At 41.2% G+C, this 18934-nt stretch overlaps 1 protein-coding gene across 5 annotated transcripts in view; it reads right to left on the bottom strand.

Moving 5' to 3' along the window:
* ssbp4 (single stranded DNA binding protein 4) overlaps window positions 1-10965 on the bottom strand; it is an 88302-nt gene extending 77337 nt beyond the window's left edge. For 4 of the 5 annotated variants that reach the window (XM_078259175.1, XM_078259174.1, XM_078259176.1 and 1 more), the window contains exons 1-2: window positions 10809-10965; window positions 1018-1090 (exon numbers count right to left, since the gene is read on the bottom strand). In XM_078259175.1, the coding sequence (XP_078115301.1) occupies window positions 1018-1090; window positions 10809-10864 (129 nt within the window). In that variant the 5' untranslated portion in view covers window positions 10865-10965. The remainder of the gene's footprint in view (window positions 1-1017; window positions 1091-10808) is intronic. The other variant, XM_078259178.1, reaches the window with a different exon arrangement.
* Between the last annotated feature and the right edge of the window lie 7969 nt (window positions 10966-18934).

Here is an 18934-nt window from a genome sequence, read left to right as displayed (position 1 = left end):
CCCTACATGAGAGTGGTATAGATCTACTAATTGAACTCTCTGCAAATAAGCAAATGAGCGCATTTCCCATAATTCAGAGCTATTACTTCAATCCTAAGTATAACTTGAAGTTTCAGTAGAAAAGCTTGTTGCTAGCACTCCTACAGATGATCACTTGAGCTGCTTGTTCCTCACAAGACTCTCACTTCTGGGTGTGCAGCAAGCAAGTGTGAGTTTATGCAGGTGCAACAGTAACTCTATGTGACTCTTCACTGAGCTCACCTGATGAAAAGACAGATATGAAATGCCAGTATTGAAGTTGAATGATATAGACCTGCCTTTGCTTGCCATTAAAGCCCCTCTCAGTGTTGGGAGTGTATTATGTGGAGCTGAATAAAGCCAGTGGGCAGGAGAGGTGTTGTACAGGAGACGGCCTGGACATGGGACCATTAGCAGGAAGGATGTCCATTAAGGAAGAGGATGCAACATATTAGAGACCTTACCTCTTCAACAATTCAGGGGCCTAATATCAGACTGATAAGTCTAGCAGAGCTAGGACACATGGTAACATTTGGAATGGTTTGAAATATTAAAAAAGGTAAAACTTGATTTAACTTAGCCGGGACTGGCTCCTCTTCTTAAATGTCATGGCAGTAAGCGAGCAACAACACGTGCCGACAATATGTCAAACCGCTCTAATTATACAATGTTTATGATTACAGATTACAGCTAATAATGAAGGGAATGTAATCACATTTAGTCAAACTGACGCCGTGTTTACATTGTCCCACATTAATAAACACGCAAAAGAACATTGCTGTTGTTCAGCAGCTGTTAAAAAATAAAAAAAATAAAAAAGTCTTGGCTCATTCACGTATTTATATTGTCACAGTTTTCAGTGTCCAGAGCTCAGCTTTTAGTAAGATTGCTCAGCTGCTTGAACAACTTATAATGTGAATTCCATTCTTGGTCATACAATAGAGGGGGAACCACACTCATGCTTTAGAAATAGGAAGTCAAGCTGACAGAAGGTCTTACCTCTGACAGGAAGGTCTGTGCTGATTTCTGTGCACCGACATGCAGCAAATACTCGTACACATATAAAGCTAACCTGGAAAACAGAGAGAGAGAAAGAGAAAAGTCAGTGCTGAACATCTTTTACACTCCTCAAACCTCATTTAACTCTCAAAAACAGCACTCATTTGAGAGATCAATAAAAAGAAAGAAACATGCTCTCTCTTCACCCTGAACTGTGTCACCCTCGTTTCCAAGTAAGTCCAACAAATGTGCACAATTGGCAGAAAATTATCACTGTGTCATTTTAGATGGAGCTTGGATAAACATGATTTTACAGCATGAAGACCATATACACTGTGAAGGGGTTGTAAATATGTGATGTAAAGCTCTACAGCTCTGAGCTAAAGAGCCACTGTGGCACTCAGCCATATCCCTGTGGGTTTTAGGAACTCTGCTGTTGAGGCACAGAGGCTGAAAACAAGACAGCGTAGGCACTGAGAAACATGGACAGACAAGACAAAAAATATCCTCAGACATGGCTGAAGTTGGACTCTGATGTCACCACACTGCTTGTTGGATTTCTGTTATTTTTTAGATGCCACGCACATGTTGATACCTATATACACAATATCGCTGCTACAAGTAGCAAAGGGCTTATGAGTGAAATACAGTCTTTATCAAGCTTTATTCTATTGGCACTAAACATCTATATATTTTATATCTCGATATTTAAGCTTTCTTCCTGAAATGGCTAAACCCAGCACATCCTTTATAGTAATGGTGGAAACTGTCGTTGAAAGGAGAAAGATGCCGACTGTACTCTATTGGCACGTTGAACACTTCCGTCATGAGGGGAACAAAATACCTAAAGTTACTTTCTATTAAATTGGCTTACTATTATATGACAAGTTGTGCCAATTTTGATTCTGCATTTTGTTTAATGTGTTGATACAAAGAGTAAATGTAATGTTTTCACATAACAAATAAAAGTCTGATTGCTTGGCAACAAGACAAGACAAGACAAGTCTCCATGAAGTCACTGTTCCCGGCTAAGAAATAGTCCAACACATAACCCCTCGTAAAAGCACAATGTGCCGGTTTTTACACTTCGTTTTTATATGAACTAATGTTAATTAGTGAACTTAAGAGATTCTGCATTGCACATTTTTTTTTATCTTCAGCCGGGTTAGCTGTTTCCCCCTGCTTTCAGTCTTTATGCTAAGCTAAGCAGCTAAGCTAGAATGGTCTTCTATCTATTCTGTCGTCTATTTCCCACACGTTGAACTAGTCTGTGAACTACTTCAATATACAGACAGAACAAAGGCCTGTTTTTAACTGAATAAGCAAAAAGGATGAAAGTTGTTCTGAATCCAATCCACTAAAATCAAACCATCTCCATATCGAAAAGTGTAATTGTTGGGTGGTACCAGATCATTGCTCTCTTTCTCCCAAAAGCTGACTCATCCTTGTTACTTGTCACTCTTTTTACCTTGTTAACTCTGCTGGTGCTCATTTCTAACAGACAAGAACAAATCAAGACTAGAGCAGCTGGGCCATACTCAAAACTCATCTGAAGAACAACTTAATATTGAATTGTCTTCTTCAGTATCTGCAATAAAATTATCAGGAACATGTCCGATATTCAATATATTGCCCAGTCCTCATTGGACTACACATGAAGCTGCAGAAAGACACAGATGGACCTATCACTCTGACCACATCGGGACAGAAGCACCATTTGCCCCCTGGCCAGCACAAATAAGCAACTCAATATTTGTACTACAATGCAGAAGTCTGGACAGACATCACAGCCTGCAATCATCTGTTTGCAATTGTCTGACATAGCGAAAAGGGGACCTTCTGTGCTTTTGTGTACGGTGGGCGATTGTTTTTATGCTGATCACATGCATTGAGGCCAGAGCAGACACAGAGTTATGATGTTTGGGTTGATGCTGAATGATACTGAATGAATCAATAATGAGCCAGGCCTGAGTTGAGCAACCTGAGTCTTTATCTCCTCAAAGATATCACTGAATTGCGCTGCAATGTCTTGACAACTGTCTGCTAAAAGAAAATGATCTGGTACAGCTGGTCCAAACCAGTTTCAACTAGCATTAGACACTAGATGCTATCGCCTCTTCTATTTCTCACTCTTACATCAGATACAACTGTATCAACACCCATTTCAGATACGTAGTGTAAACATGCTGTTTAAAGAAAAAGGATTTATAGTTCGACAGAGTTTTTCATTAGAGCGTGTAATAGGCTATGTGTGTGTTGGATGGATGTGGTGACGGAGGAAAGGTCAGTGTTTCTTTTAAGAGGCGTCACTACTAAAGGCCCAGCCATAGGTTGCATGTGCAGAAAAGGATTGTGAGAAGCGCGAGTCACAAGAAGGAGCAAACTGCTTGTTGTAAATGTTTAATATTGATCTCAAATGGAGTGGCTGCCCCTGTATTGTTAAGTGAAACTGATCAGTGTTGTGTTTAGGAACGAGTCTATCACGTTTAATTATGTGTGTTCTGAAAATGTTCTGTAAATGCCATGTCCTACATTTATATACATTTATATAAAGCTAGCAAATAACATATTATGATGAAATAGTTTATCGAGCTTTTCATAATAAATGCTAAAAGAAAAAGGTATATATATCCAAAGATTAGAAAAAGAAAAAGCACTAACCCTACTTAAAATCATATTTAGTTAATAAGGTATAGTTAATGGTAGAAAAGCACTGTCCAATTCTGTGATTGATGTTAACTGTAAATAAAACAGAATTTTTTTTTGGAGTTGTCCCCCAGAAATGACACAAGGCTGTAAATCAATTTGTGTAGTGGCCACATGGGGTATTACAACTTCTGGGATCATCACACTGTTCCAAAGGGCTTTTTCCCCATATATAATTGATGAAAAAGGAGCAGCTGTGAAACTAGGAATACATTATTTTTAGCGCCACAAACCCCCAGAAATGACTTTGTTTCATCCATTCGGTCCAATAACATTAGAAAGTCTAGAAGAGTCATATTATTAAATTATTTTGTTGAATATAGAATGACTGTAACGGCACTGTAGCAGCACTTTCTACCTATATAAAGTACGGTTGTGACATCACAACGGAAGCCCTGTTGGCTCATTTAAAAAGGTACCGTTTCTGAATACGGGCAGTGTGCATTTCTCTGTGGATTGAGCGTTTTAATACTTTCATAGTATTTATATAGATCCTAGACCTGCTTTATAATAAATAAAAAAAAATGGAAATCTCACTTTTTACAATATGGGACCTTTGTTATATCCATGGTATACTGCTCCAAACCCCCTCCCCCATCCCCAGTGGAAATTATGTATGGTGTAACAGTACTTGAATTATCAATTTTGTCTGTTTTTGTTTTGTGGTCATTCACTGTGATGCTGATGTAAGCATCCATGTTATTTTTTTTTGCTCCGTCAGCCTGAGCAGTTCCCTGGTTCTGGGTGAAGAGTCTATTGGTGTAAAAATCAGGCCCTCTTCACACTGTGAAATACCCATCGGCAGGCGTCAGCTCCTATACAACCCGTCTGCACTATACAGGATCGAAAAGAGATTCCCATGAGCAATGCAATGAAATTTTCATGGCAGAGCCTGGTGTGATCTAAGGGGCTCTATGCCCTAGTGATGGGCATCTGGCCCAGCTGCAATGCATTATTTAAAAACACTCATTCAATCCAGGCTTCAGGGGACACCTTTTGTTACTCTGTCAGAAGCAGTAAGTGTAACTCAGCTGAGAAGGGGGAATTTTTTGGGAGCTGATGGAGCAAAGCCATGAGGATGGCCAGGTAGATAAAGGAGACATGGGGGGGTTGTACTGTACAGGAGAGCTGTGTCAGAGGGAAACTGAAGTTCAGGGCCTCCACTCTTTCCTCTGTGGATACTGTAAACCTGAATCCCTTCCCTGTGAACCCTGCACTAGTTACACATGTCACTCAGGAATAAAAGATGAGATGCTTACAAGACAAACCACAACCACACAGTCCTCTCCACATCTCCATTTCCTCTATGACACATTTCACTCTCCTTCCTCGGCTGACGTGGTCATCGTTCAGATGAAAATTACCGTAAAGTAGATTGATGCAAATGACATGATGAGAAGCTAGTCTGAATGGGGGGAAGAAAAGTTTACTTGTGCTGACTAAATGTCGAGGGCGATGATATAACGCTGCTGTGTACATTAAAGAAACACAAAGCCAAGCAGTGTATCTGTCTATTTCTTACGCTCCCCTCTTAAGCTACAAGATCATTCGCGACTGTTTTTCCACCATATATTAACTTGGTGGGAATCTAGCACACCATTTCTGATCTTCGTTCCTTCCCTGGCCCTAAGCTAACTAGTACTTTGCTCCATGTCCGCACATCAAGGAGCTCTCTCACGCTACCTCGTCCCCAGGAAACACACCTGACATTTAGCCCCAGGCTGCCCCATCCAGCCTTCCCTTTCCTTCGCTCGTCTCCAGAGACAAGGGCATCTCGGCTGAGTTTAGCCAGCTAAAGCGCAGACAGTTAGCAAATTAACTTTCATGTCTTCGTTTTAATAATTCAGCAGCAAGAGCAGGGGCAGGGTGAGGTAAGGTATGAATGGAGGAAGTGATGGAGGAGGGTTCAGCAGGGCTCGTTGCTGCATCTGCTTTCATATACAATCTTTCACAAAAGAATAAACATGTGTAGCATGCATCATTTATGTATTCAGTGGCACACTGAATGCAACACAAAGCGCAAAAACACAAAATATTATTTCCTAAATATTTATAAACATCATATAAAAGCAGTATAGATCTCACTCTGTGGTGGTGATCGGGTGTGAATGTAGTGATGTTATCACTTGAAGGTGAATGAGAGACTGGATGCCTGTTTGAGACACCTGTGATACCATGACGCTGTTTCACTAAAGCCTATTCCCACTGCACACACTGTTTATATTTGCTTAGCTTTGATATGGCAGTTCCTTTGTCAAAACAAATCAGTGTCAATACGTGTGTAAACACGCATGGCTTTAGCCATGGGTTAATCCACACACACACACACACACACACACACACACACACACACACACCTGTCTCACTTTCTACCAGTAGCCAGCTTGAGTCGTGTGACGTTTACCCATCCACAGACTGACTTGTAAATGTCCTCTAACATCAGAGTTTAACTGACTGAAAATGTACATTTTCAGTGAAAGAGGAAGAGAAGAGAGAATTATGATTTGTGCTAAGAGATTACATAGTTTTGTTATCACCAGAGCCTCCTCCCACAGCAGTTAATGAGGACAATATGATGTAACTTTTTGTTGTTGTTTGTAACATTAACTAACAATCCAATCATTTGTTTTCTATGTTCATCTTTAGTAACTCGTGAAGTGAAGTACCTGTTGTCTGTTGAGGCTGATGCTTTTCTCTATATATGCTGATAAAGCAAACACACTTCTCTTCTGTGTGCTCTGTTGCCAAACTGATAAACGACTTCAGGCACATAGCCTCAATATTTATAGTGTCTCCTTTATTTCAAGTGAGAAAACGAACAAATTTGTGCGGATGCACCCAAAGCAGCTGACGAAAGGCAGCATTAATTGACTGTTGACATATCTGAAAGCAGTCAGCCAAAGGGTGCAGAGAGTTAATCAAGGGTTTCTTTACTTTTAGTGCAATGTTTCTGCCTATGTTAGTGCGTAGCTCTTTATGCTTCTATCAAAAGGCTGAAATGCAAATGGCAGAGCCATCTGTGTAGAATCAAAACCATGCATTCAGACCTGAAGATCCCCATCAAGCTGCATGTAAATACATGGGAGGAGCCATAGGAGTGGAGGATGTAAAGAACCCATGTTCAAAACAAACTGATTAACTTGAAGTTTTCCCCCCCCCCCCCAAACAAATCCAGCGACACTTGAAGTGGCACAAAAATGTCTGTAAACAAACAGAGGATAAGAAAACAAACGCAGCCAGCAGAATTCTTTTGAAAACTAAGAACGTGCTTCTAAAAATGAGATGTTTGATCAAGCTATTAAATATGTTTGTGAATGGCACTTTTAATTAGGAAGCCGGATTCATCAGTGCATATTTCAAAGAGGTTCCAGTTACTAAATAATAAGGTGACATTAATATTGTGCTGTATTACCTGTTCAAATTAAATTAAATTAAACGCTGGGGGAAAAAAAGTCCGGAGAGTAATTCATTTCTTTGGTCCAAGGGCACCAGTTTTTTATCTACCTTTATTATTATTATTATTATTAATTATTATTATTATTATGTTTTCTTTTTACAAAATGTCTGATCACAATAATGTTTCTCAAGGATGTGCAAGGAGCCCACCCTCCCTCGTGCCTGCTACCTGTGATCTCACGTCAGTGAAACGAGGCAGCTGATAGCACTTGTATGGCGAGGCCCTGACTGTGTGGAGGAATGCACATGTGAAATGTACATGTGACTGTTTTATGTTGCATTTCTAAGCAACCAAAGGTTGTTTTCGAGCCTTGGTTTGAAGGAAATGCAAACACACTTAAATGCACACTTGAGCTTGTATAGTGGGAACATTTTGTATACCACACCTGAGAACTTTTGTATACTATTCAGGTGGCTGAAAACTGAAGCCTTCAGTGCAATAAACACAGGGGGATGTGCTGTACTATAGAGGAGCATTTGCTTCTTCTTATAAACCTCAGACTGCACATCTGTACACACCAGATTACATGCAGAAACTGTACCAAATCTGACAACTTCTAACTGAAATCAACAGATCACCATTATCAGAGGCAATATGGGAGGACTACAACACCAGTAGCTAATAAAAGCACCATAGCACCTAGTCTAAATCCACGACGTTCCACTTCCGGCATCGCTCTCGTTCTGCCGGAAATTCCGTCTTTTTGGATGTTTTGGATGTCCCGTTACCTTCCGCTTTCTTTGTGTTGGCATTCTAAACTCTGGCCGATTTATGAGGACTATGGTTAACTGCTCCTCAGATCTCTGCAGGGTAAATCCAGACAACTAGCTAGACTATCTGTGGAATCTGAGTTTTCTGTTGCACGACTAAAACAACCTTTGAACGTACACATGTTCCAGCCAAACAAGTTCCTTCCCGAGGCTATTTTACAGCGGCAGCGTGACTCCGCTCGGCGCTTAGCACCGCCTAAAAAGATTGTGATTGGTTTAAAGAAATGCCAATAAATGAGAGCTTGTTTTTTTCCCATCCCGGAAACGCTGTGTGGACTAGCCGGACCTTCCTCCCCAGCGCTGTGGAGGAAGGTCTGGCAATATGAGACTACATAGCACCTGGAACACTGGCAACATTGCAGCACATATTTATTTTTTTCAATTTATAGTTTATTTAATTAAGTAAGTACATATACTTAATAATCAATCCTCTAAGCAACAGCTGCAGCTGTGATACTCAGTCACACTGTATGAGTGAGTCTGCTTTAATCGAAAGTCCATCCAGGCTGCCCTCTTTTTTGGTATCTGAATATGTAAAGAGCCATATGAATATGTAAATATGAATATGAACTAATTCAGTGATGCATCAAGGCAGCTGTTGTGAGCTTCACATTAACAAGGAAACATGTGTTGGCCCTGCGGGGCAGGTTAGGGTGACAAGACAGGTGAGGGGAGAGGGCAAGCGTCGTCCATTATGTCTGGACAATACCTATAGGCCTGGGATATACACACACACACACACACACACACACGCACACACGCACACACGCACACACACGCACACACACACACACACACACGCACACACGCACACACGCACACACACACACTTTCGAACTAAACTAAATATGTTTAAAGAATATATTTACTGTGAAGTTTCTGATATAAAATAAATGCAAACAAACACACACACACACAAACAAATGCAAGGGTTTTGTTATTCACAAGCAGCCTTAACACAGAAGCATTCATCATTTCCAGCTCCCAAAAGGCTTGTATTTCTTATGAGTTCAATTATTAATCCTCCTCCTACACTATCATTTGAAATACATGCTGCCTCTGCACTGATTTCACTCCCAATAACACATGGAACATAATCCACACTCCCTGAACAAGCAAGTGCAACTAAAAACTGTGTAAAAAACACAGCATTTAAATCATCCATTGCTTTTGATGTATTGTAAATAAAGTAACGAAGCTAAGGCACACAAACAGGTGTAGAAGCAGCTTAACGTCTGCTGATGGTTCATATGCAATATTAAAGCATCATATGCTGGTTCAAAGGTCACTCTGCCTGCTGTTCATCAAACCACATGGGACTGTTTTCGTTTAGGATTCGCTCCTTCACCTCAACACAGTCACAAACACAAACACACACACAGAGCTGCTCAATTTTCCAATAATCTGATGCGAATTCAGAGTGAAATTAAACGCTCGTGGCACTAGAAGTGTACAAAGTGGTATTCCAGGAAGCTTACACTAAGCACATAAGCGAGCCACATCTCTAGAAAGCTTAATCAATTGAATGTGACACACAATGAATCAAAAAATACAAGTCTCTAAAGAAATTGTGTTTCTATTACAGATGTATGAGGTGCTGTGTAACAGCAGCCTCTCAGGACTTGACAGTGATTTTAGATTACAATTGCATCCCAGCAGGGATCTCTACTCACTCCTATAACCTCAGACTGTTTAGTGCTTAAAAATAGCTAATGGTGATAAAAGACTACACCAATCTAAGAGCTGGGATGCAAAGAAGGTCCAAATCTTTGAATGGCCACATGCAGACACATTCTAGACAGCGTCGGAATAAAGAGCAAGCATGAGCACTTCAGTCTACAAGGGACAGTGACATTTAAAAGTTGGCTTTTCATCTTTTAAACAAATCCATGCGTTGAGAAATGTGCTTTTATGTGGAAATTAACATTTAATACAAAATCTAGCAACAAGCATGATGGAATTGAACAGACTTAAAACACACACACACACACACACACACACACACACACACACACACACACACACAACAGTGATTTTTGCAATATTCCCAGACACAATAACCATTAGGAATTACATGCGATACTACATTCATCGACAGGTCTTGTAATATAGGCTAAGTATGCCTCTGTAATATTAACAGCTTAATGCTCGTGGCAGCATGACTCTCCTTCGTGTCAACGGATGCTAAAAAAGTTTACCACCGCTGTATGGCTGCTGAATGGGACAAAACTTTTCCCTTCATCGCCAGGTTTGATTGCGCCCGGCTTTACGCCTAAAAACACAGCCAAATAGCATGAGCAAGCTGCCCGTTTCTATCTCAAAAACACAACGTAATTCAACCATCCAGCAGCTTCATCTCCTAAAGTTTACAAGAAGACGAGCGAGCAGCCTCCTGTCCGCACAGGGACGATCACATATACATTCTACAGAAACATGTTTTACCCGAAATGAAACGTAAACGCGCTTCTTCTTCTACTTGTAATGCTGCAGATCGTGTGCTGTATCGTAACATAAAATACATTGTTGCTCTCCAAAAGGTTACGCCAACTTACAGAGGAAGACGTGTGTGCGCTTTGCACGAACACACAATATTAGTAGCCTAAATATCCCGTGCAAAAACGCGAAAGTGCAAACAAGAGGTAAAATTTTAAAAAATAAAAAAAAGTTTAAAAGACGCACCTCTAAGGTGGTCGGAGGGAGGGGGAAACCGCACGGAGGAGCGCACTTTACTACAGTAGCCTCCACTCCTTTTAAATTACAGTAGGCTACCTAGTTTAGAAAGTTGGACTCCCCTCCTCTGCCCCCTCGCCTGCTTGATAAGCAGGTAAAGTCTTACATATAGCGCATAATTCACTTACTTTTCTCTCGCTTGGCTATCGGAAGGGACGACAGCTCCTTTACCTTTGGCGTACATGCTGGATTCTGTTTTAAGACTTTTGCCCCACTCAACACCTGTCAAAGAAAGCAGCCAGGAAAACGCTCCATCTCCATAGCTACCCCTTTAGTGTTTTTCCTCCCCCCCTTCTCCTCCTCCTCCCCCTCCTCCTTCTCTCTCCTCTCCCTCCCTCTCTTTCTCTTCATTTTTTTTTTCTTACATCTCCAACATTGGCCACAAATCAGGCACAGTTTCTATTGGGGGGACTTGAAACCGTCCTCCGTTGGATTTTTTTTTTTTCCCCTCTTCAGCCGCTGTTCCGCAGGCCTGCTCCTCCTCCCTCCGCTGTGCAAACGGTGGGGGCTCCTTAAAGGGAAACACACACTTCTTGTTTACTGACCTCAGAAACATGAGGAGAGAAAGGGGGGGAAGATGGGGAAAGGCATGCCGGGTACAGGTTTTGCACTTAACGACTACAGCCAGCTCCTTTTGGGAGGCTGGCAATAGTCCGTAGCCTATGTTTTTCCCCCTAAAAGGAATTCTAGGACTTTGACTCCAATTTGATTTTGAGGTTTTGACTTAGCCTACACCAATGAGGACACTACTCTCATTGTTGGCATATTTGCACCAGACTCTTATGGAAGGTATTATTTTCTATATTGTGATGTGGTCTTGATGTAACAATATTGTTTTGTCATGATCACAAAATAATTACTGCACATTATCAAGAAAACGTATTGTTATGTTAGTCTATATCGCCAATGTTGACAATGTTTTATTTCCAGGATTGTTCTGGTGCTGACGGAAATTCCGTTGGATGTCCCTCATTCCGGTCAGGTGTCCGTCACCTTCCGCTTTCTTTGTGTTGGCATTCTAAACTCTGGCCGATTTATGAGGACTATGGTTAACTGCTCCTCAGATCTCTGCAGGGTAAATCCAGACAGCTAGCTAGACTATCTGTCCAATCTGAGTTTTCTGTTGCACGACTAAAACAACTTTTGAATGTACACACGTTCCACCAAAGCAAGTTCCTTGCCGAGGCTATTTTGCAGAGGCACCATCATTGTGTCCGGTGCTTAGCGCTGCCCAAGACGATTGTGATTGGTTTAAAGAAATGCCAATAAACCAGAGCACGTTTTTCTCCCATCCCGGAATGCTGCGCTGTGGAGGAAGGTCTGGCAAAGCGAGACTACTGTTACGTCAACGGACAAATTATATTTTTGTGTAGTATGGCCACAGGAAAAACTCAGATGGTGATGGTGTATAAAAGGACTCTAAATGTGTTTTCAAATGTGTTGTGTTGTTGTGTTGTGTCTTGTATTATCGGATTAGGGCATGAATTTGACCACTGGAGTGTTTTTGCAGTGTGTTTAATTCTAAACTTAGATTTGACAGACAGATAGTCTAGCTAGCTGTCTGGATTTACCCTGCAGAGATCTGAGGAGCAGTTAACCATAGTCCTCAGAAATCGACCGGAGATTAAAATTCCAACACAAAGAAAGCGGAAGGTAACGGACATCCGGCCGAAAAGAAGGATATTGGCGGAATTTCCGGCAGTACCGGAACAATTCCAGAAGTGGAACGTCATGGATATAGACTAACCATAACCTAGCCTTAACCAAGTAGTTAGTAGGCTGGTAACCTATTCAACCTTAAACTTAAGTGGTTTAGTTGCCTAAATTCAACCATATAGACCATAGCTTATTGGCCATTACCACAATGTTTCTCTTACCCTAAGTTTACCATAGTTGCCATACACAGATATTGTAGAAATCAATTATTTTAATACACAGCAAACAGCTCAATGTGCCAACTGTACAGATGTTAGCTGTAGCTAGAAACCTTTGACCGAGTGCTCACGTGCTGTGTTCTCAGACTGATCTAAAAACTTATCTTACTTTCATCTGTTTCCTTTTCGTCTCATCTCCCTAAATTAGATTGATAAAGCCATGAGCAATGAGCACATTTTTTTTGCTAACACTTTAAACTTGTGTACACACGTCTTCACCAATTATTGCCCAGAGATATACGTGTCTTTGGGTGATTGGTAATTGAATTAGCATGCATTAAACTGCAGGTAGCCATAGTAACACATTTCTCATACCACTGGATTCAGTATGATATGCTGACCATTTACACCAGGGCAATAACACATTTCCCAACACAGGGGCAATCTGTTTGGGACCCTTTTGACCCATATACCTCAAGCCCCTTCCACAGGACATATGGGGTTGTTAGGGTCAGGTACTTTTCTACTCATAGTCCCTTCAAACCTCTTCATCGAGCTGCTCATTTCACACACATGGATTAGACCCAGATCTTGATGTGGGTCATCTATACAGGTCATTGGACACGGAGGGAGAAAAAAAATCACCAACTCTTGACCTATGCTTACAGTAAAAGGAGCAGGCACTTGAAACAGAATTGTTTACAATATGCATCACTGGTGTAAGTACTGTCAAACTGGTATGATGATTGGGCCTTTAAAAGAAATAAGGTGGTTCTCTGAAACCTTTATTGATTTTTAATTATATCAGTGGGTGTTTGCCTGATGATAATCACTAAGTGAGGTCACCGTTTATGCACCTTTTAATCACATTTATTTGACTCTGAGGGATAATTATTATTGTAGTCTGGTCAGAGTAGCAACCTACCACACACACAGCTCTGAGGTTTACTTTACTGAATCTACTTCCTGAGAAGCAAAGGCGATGATCTTTTGTTGTTCATATTATTAAAAAAATCCAAAAATGAACCGTTTGAATGCTGATCCAGAAGCGATGAGTTAACCAAGGGCGTTCTTGGTTAACACAAGGGAGGCTTAAGCAGCAGTCTCCAGTGCCAAGTCATACTCACTGTTCTGCATCACCCCACAGTCAGAGCACAGCTTCTACTGTACATTTCACATCTCGCACAGGGCCACAGTCCTGATGAGATCTTTAGCTGATTGTTAGCTAAAAGGGGATTGGTTATTATTATTCATTCCAACTCTGACACCCCAGTGCCCCTAGGGCAACCCACTTTCCCTGGCACTCTTACACCTCCGACTCCAATTACAAAGCAGCTGGAGGGAGGTGGCACACTGGTTGCTCTATATCACCGAATGTGACCAGCTCTGTATAATAGCATCTATGATTAGCTACTAGATCCTTAAAGTGAGACACATTTATGGTATTTGTCAACCAGGCCTAAAGGCAGGACGTGCTTGTGATCTTTAACGTTTAATATCCGATAGCATGCTCCCTTATCAGGCTAACTTACTGCTCACAGAGATCAGTGTATGATACTGAGCTGGCTAAAGTAAAGAGACACAAGTCAGGAACCTACGGTGGCAGGGAAAAACGCCCTGCAACTTAAGAAAACACACCCAACAACACAACACGTGCAGCATTCAGCAAACGCGCTGCAAATAAAAAACGATGCAAAAAGAAAAGCACGCAAACTCCGAAAAAAGAAGCGATGCAAAAAGAAAAACAACTTCATTAATATGACAACACATGCGCAGCATTCAGAAAACGTGCTGCAAATGCACACAACACAACCAAATAGATAAACACGCTGCAAATATTAAACGATGCAAAAAGAAAAGCACACAAACCCAGAAAACAAATGCAACAAAAAAACGCAGCATCCAGATTACACAACAGAAGTTCTCCAGACCTCTAGAGGGAGCAGCTAAGTGGAACAGCTGGATTTTCGACCCCACGGGTATTAGAGTCGGGTATGGCTGCAGCCTGGAGAACTCCATAGACTGTATATTAAATTCATATTATTATTATTATTATTATTAATAACATAATATATTAGTAATATACAGTCTATGCTCCCGTCTCATGCCCTCCCGGCTGGTGCCATCCCGAGCTTCGGCTTTTCAAAATAAAAGCTTGCGTCTGGTCCGCTATGTGTTTGTACTTTGGTGTGTTGGATGTTTGTGAACTAAACAGTACGGCAATCATGCTAATGAATACAATAACCTTTTCAGCAGATGTCTTACTTACAACACGTTGGAGTTAGCAAAGCAGTTTTGTGTTTATATGTGCGAGCGGGATTTATTCAGTTTGATCAATCCCACGGTAAATTGGCTAGTTTACTAAACAGGGAGGGACTATAAATCCTGTCTGTTTTTTGTATTTCAAGAGCGAATTGCTCCACAATATGAATACAGATTGATCACTTATTTTGTTGGTAACCGTTGTTGTATAATCACAATATTACACTTGAGTAGGCCTATACTTCAGTAATGCGCCTTTCAGACCTCAAAATTACACCCTCTCATGTAATATGGCTTAAACAAACGTCAACATTAAACGCTGATGCAGTTTTACAGTTTCAGACGTCTCTGCTGACTGAGTATCACCTGTGACCTGAGCCGAGACACACCCACCAAATGAGAGAAAACATATCTCAAACATAGACTTAATATTTACAGTCTATGCAGTCTATGCAGTCTCTCTCTCTCTCTCTCTCTCTCTCTCTCTCTCTCTCTCTCTCTCTCTCTCTCTCCCCGTGGGGTCGAAAATCCAGCTGTTCCTCTTAGCTGCTCCCTCTAGAGGTCTGGAGAACTTCCGTTGTGTAATCTGGATGCTGCGTTTTTTTGTTGCATTTGTTTTCTGGGTTTGTGTGCTTTTCTTTTTGCATCGTTTCATATTTGCAGTGCGTTTATCTATTTGGTTGTGTTGTGTGTATTTGCAGCGCGTTTATGTATTTGCTTGTGTTTTGTCTATTTGTGTGTGTTTTCTTAAGTTGCAGGGCATTTGCCCCTGTCGGCCACCGTAGGAACCAGATCTGAAGAATACGAGGGGGTTAAGATGGTTAATACTAATGCAATCAATTATTTTGTGTTTTATTTTTGTACATTTCTTTTTTTAAATGATCAAAATCGAATCAGCAGAGGCCAAGATTTTCTTAATTTAGTCCTTAGTATGGGCCTTAGTATCAAGCTCCAAAAACCCTGCATCCTACATTTTTCATAATGAGGCTTATTTGCATCTTAATAAGATCCGTCCTCTTTCAAACCCTACAGCTCCTGTTTGTAATGTAGGCTGCCTGTAAAAAATTGTCCCAAGACAAACCAAGGTGACCATGATGACATCATCAGGGTCATCTCAATGGTTTGTGATTTGTTTTTGTGACTTTGAATTGATCACTATCCAAGAAATTTGATTCCTCTAATAAGTATTTTTTTTTGTGGCAGTTAATAATTAGAAAACATAGAATCAGCATAGGTCACTATTAGAAGATGGTCACATATTTTGAAAAGCTTCAGTTATTTTATTGCATCGCTAACGTTTTGACTGGCATTTTTACTTGCCTTGAAAAAGATCAAGCCTGCTCAAACTAAATAATTACGGGCGACTAACAAAGATACTTAAGATGGTACTTCAGACTGAGGTAAAATGCTAAAAAAAACCAACTGTTAATCCATCTGATAAAGTTATACATGTTTGATGTCAAAAGTTAAGGATAATAATAGTGATGAAAAGTAATAGCTGTCAATACAATTTCAAGTAATAGAGACCACGCCTTACAGAACTGCCCTGTCTACTTTTGAGTAACCTGGATTTCTTATTGACAAACGTAACTCAAACTATGATCTTTTCCTTAACCTAACCAAGTTGTTTTGTATCAATTCACAATGCTAAGCACATGTTTAAAACTGCGAACGTTTCACACCGTGCGCCTGTCGCTGGTACGAGGACGTGTTGAAACAAACATAATCCGAAGAATATACTTTTCCCTCGAAATGCAGTTGAGAATGCAGTTTAGTTGTATGGGAACATTATCTTGGCAACCCATAGCAATTTTGGGAGGAACCTAGAGGTAAGCTAGTGCTGTTTTATCCTTCTTCTCTCTCTGTCTTTTTCTCTTTTGGGTGGCCTTTCTTTCACTCAGGCAAGCAATGTAGTTGCAAAGCCAGGAACCACTAAGCCATCTCTGGCCTTCATTACCCTGAATTGTGTGTTAAAGTCTTGTTGCTCTGTAGCAGTCTGCAGAGTGCAGTCCTTAAAGACTTTCATGTTATGCAACAGCTCCAGCAGTGAGGGTCCACAAGACGTGCAGGCATCCAGTACCTCTGTTAGGTCTTTGCTCCGCCCCGACATCGGCCTGCACGGGAAGGAAAAAACACAATAAGTTGCAGTCCAGACCAACAGAGGAATTCCCCCAGCCCCTGCCTTTGTGAGGCCAAATTATAATTAATCACAGGTTGAATAATTCAGCGCCGAGCGAATGGATGCCTTTCTTAGTCCATTTCTCGGCACCTGCCTCAGGAGGCGTCCCCAGAGCCTGCATGTGTGCCGTTTGTGTGTGTGTGTGTGTGTGTGTGTGTGTGTGTGTGTGTGTGTGTGTGTGTGTGTGTGTGTGTGTGTGTGGTGGAGGAGCTTCTTTACTGAGCCAGAAAAAAGAGAAACACACAACCCCAAAACAACCAAACACAAGACAGCAATGAAACCTCCGCCCTACAATCCCTATGAGTCATCCTTGACTCGCAGTGGCCCCTTGATCCGCCTCTTCGCTTCTTCTTCACTCTCAGTCCATCTTTCCTCTCCTCCTCCTCATTATTCTCCTTGACATCGGGGGAGTGGGGGCTGGTTCTACTCAAATACCTCTTTACTGTCTTTATGAAATGCATTCTCGTGAAGGGGTTTGTATGATATCGTACGAAAACTTATGCACAATTTGGTATGATATCCTACAAAATGACGGCGAGCATGTAACGGCCGGTGATGTTACAGTTAAGTGGCCAGTAACGCAACGAGCTGTCACATAACAGTTAAGTTTAGCGATCTTTACAGTTAAATTTAGCCGACAAAAGGTTAATGTGAGCCAGTTGGAGAGCACCATGACGTCTCAGTCGTTTCAGCCTTTGCCGTTAAGTTTAGCCGGCAAAATGTGTCATGTGGCGACAACAGTTTAGGTATCTAAATGACTAGTTGAGATTAAAAAAAAAGATGTCGTTTGGGTTAAAACACTGGTCCCCTTAAGTTGTACTCCCGGGACACGAACACCAGTTTCCTGGGTGAAAATCTTATGTTTTCCCCTTAACTTTTTCCGGGACACGAGCTCCACTCTCCCACTTGAAAGCCCTGTGTTTTACGTTTAATACATCAGCAGTCAGTGTGCTGTATACAGTAATAAATATGTGATATACATGCAAATTCCAGTGCATTACTTGTCATAGCTATATGTACAAATGGTTTATGAGAACAGCCTGCTTTATGTCTCTGATTGGGTAAACAGGTTGGAGGAAGTTCATGTGTTTGCATGTGACAGAAATTGGGAGGCAATGGTAGGCATGCTCATATTGCAAAATCATTTATGCTAATCCTGTCTCACATGTAAGTGTGAAATTTACACAGGAGACTGCAACGAGACATCAATCAATAGGTCGTTTAGCCATTGTTAATGTGAAGCATATGTTTTTGGCTGTCATTCGGTCACTGAATTGAAACCAGGGTCTTAAAATCATGCTTCCACAAACAAACAGGTTTTTGTTTTGTTGCTAGGTTTGAATAATGCTGCGCTTGAAGGTGTTTACTTTTTAATTGCAAAAACTACATATCTCAGCAAAGACCAATGGAAACACTGAGCATGTAGGAAATTGTATACAACAGTAAATGAAAAATCCATCTGCACAACACAGCCTTGATAAACATCTACTGGAGCTGAAACATTTTCGAAGCAGTAAGCCCCTGCTTACATAACTTCAAGCACTCTGTTATCCTAAATATGAACCTGTCTGTCTGCTATTCTGTCTGTCTACGTGCCTACCTACCAGCTGTTATGTCTGTCTGCCTGCCTTCCTGTCTGTTTGTCTGTTTTGATTTGCATCAATCCACTTGGTCACCAAGTTCGTCTGTGCCATTCCCAAAACACCCTCTCAACCTCCCAACCCCCCTTGCTTCACATAATACATCTGACACCCAGCGGCTATTGCGGGCCTCTGCTGTGATGAAGAAAGACTGTGCTCTTCAGCGCTCCCATAATTAGAGACAAAGAAAGAAGGAAAGCTTTGGCACTCGTTGCTTTTGTGCCCCTCCTCTGCAGATACAGGTTGCAGCCACACATGAAAGCAATAATAATAAAATCCATCTCCTATGTTTCTTTCTG

Source organism: Sander vitreus, chromosome 9 (assembly GCF_031162955.1).
Source record: "Sander vitreus isolate 19-12246 chromosome 9, sanVit1, whole genome shotgun sequence".
NCBI lineage: Eukaryota > Metazoa > Chordata > Actinopteri > Perciformes > Percidae > Sander > Sander vitreus.
The sequence above is the reverse complement of the archived record's forward strand: the minus strand, read 5'-3'. Positions and strand labels throughout refer to the sequence as shown.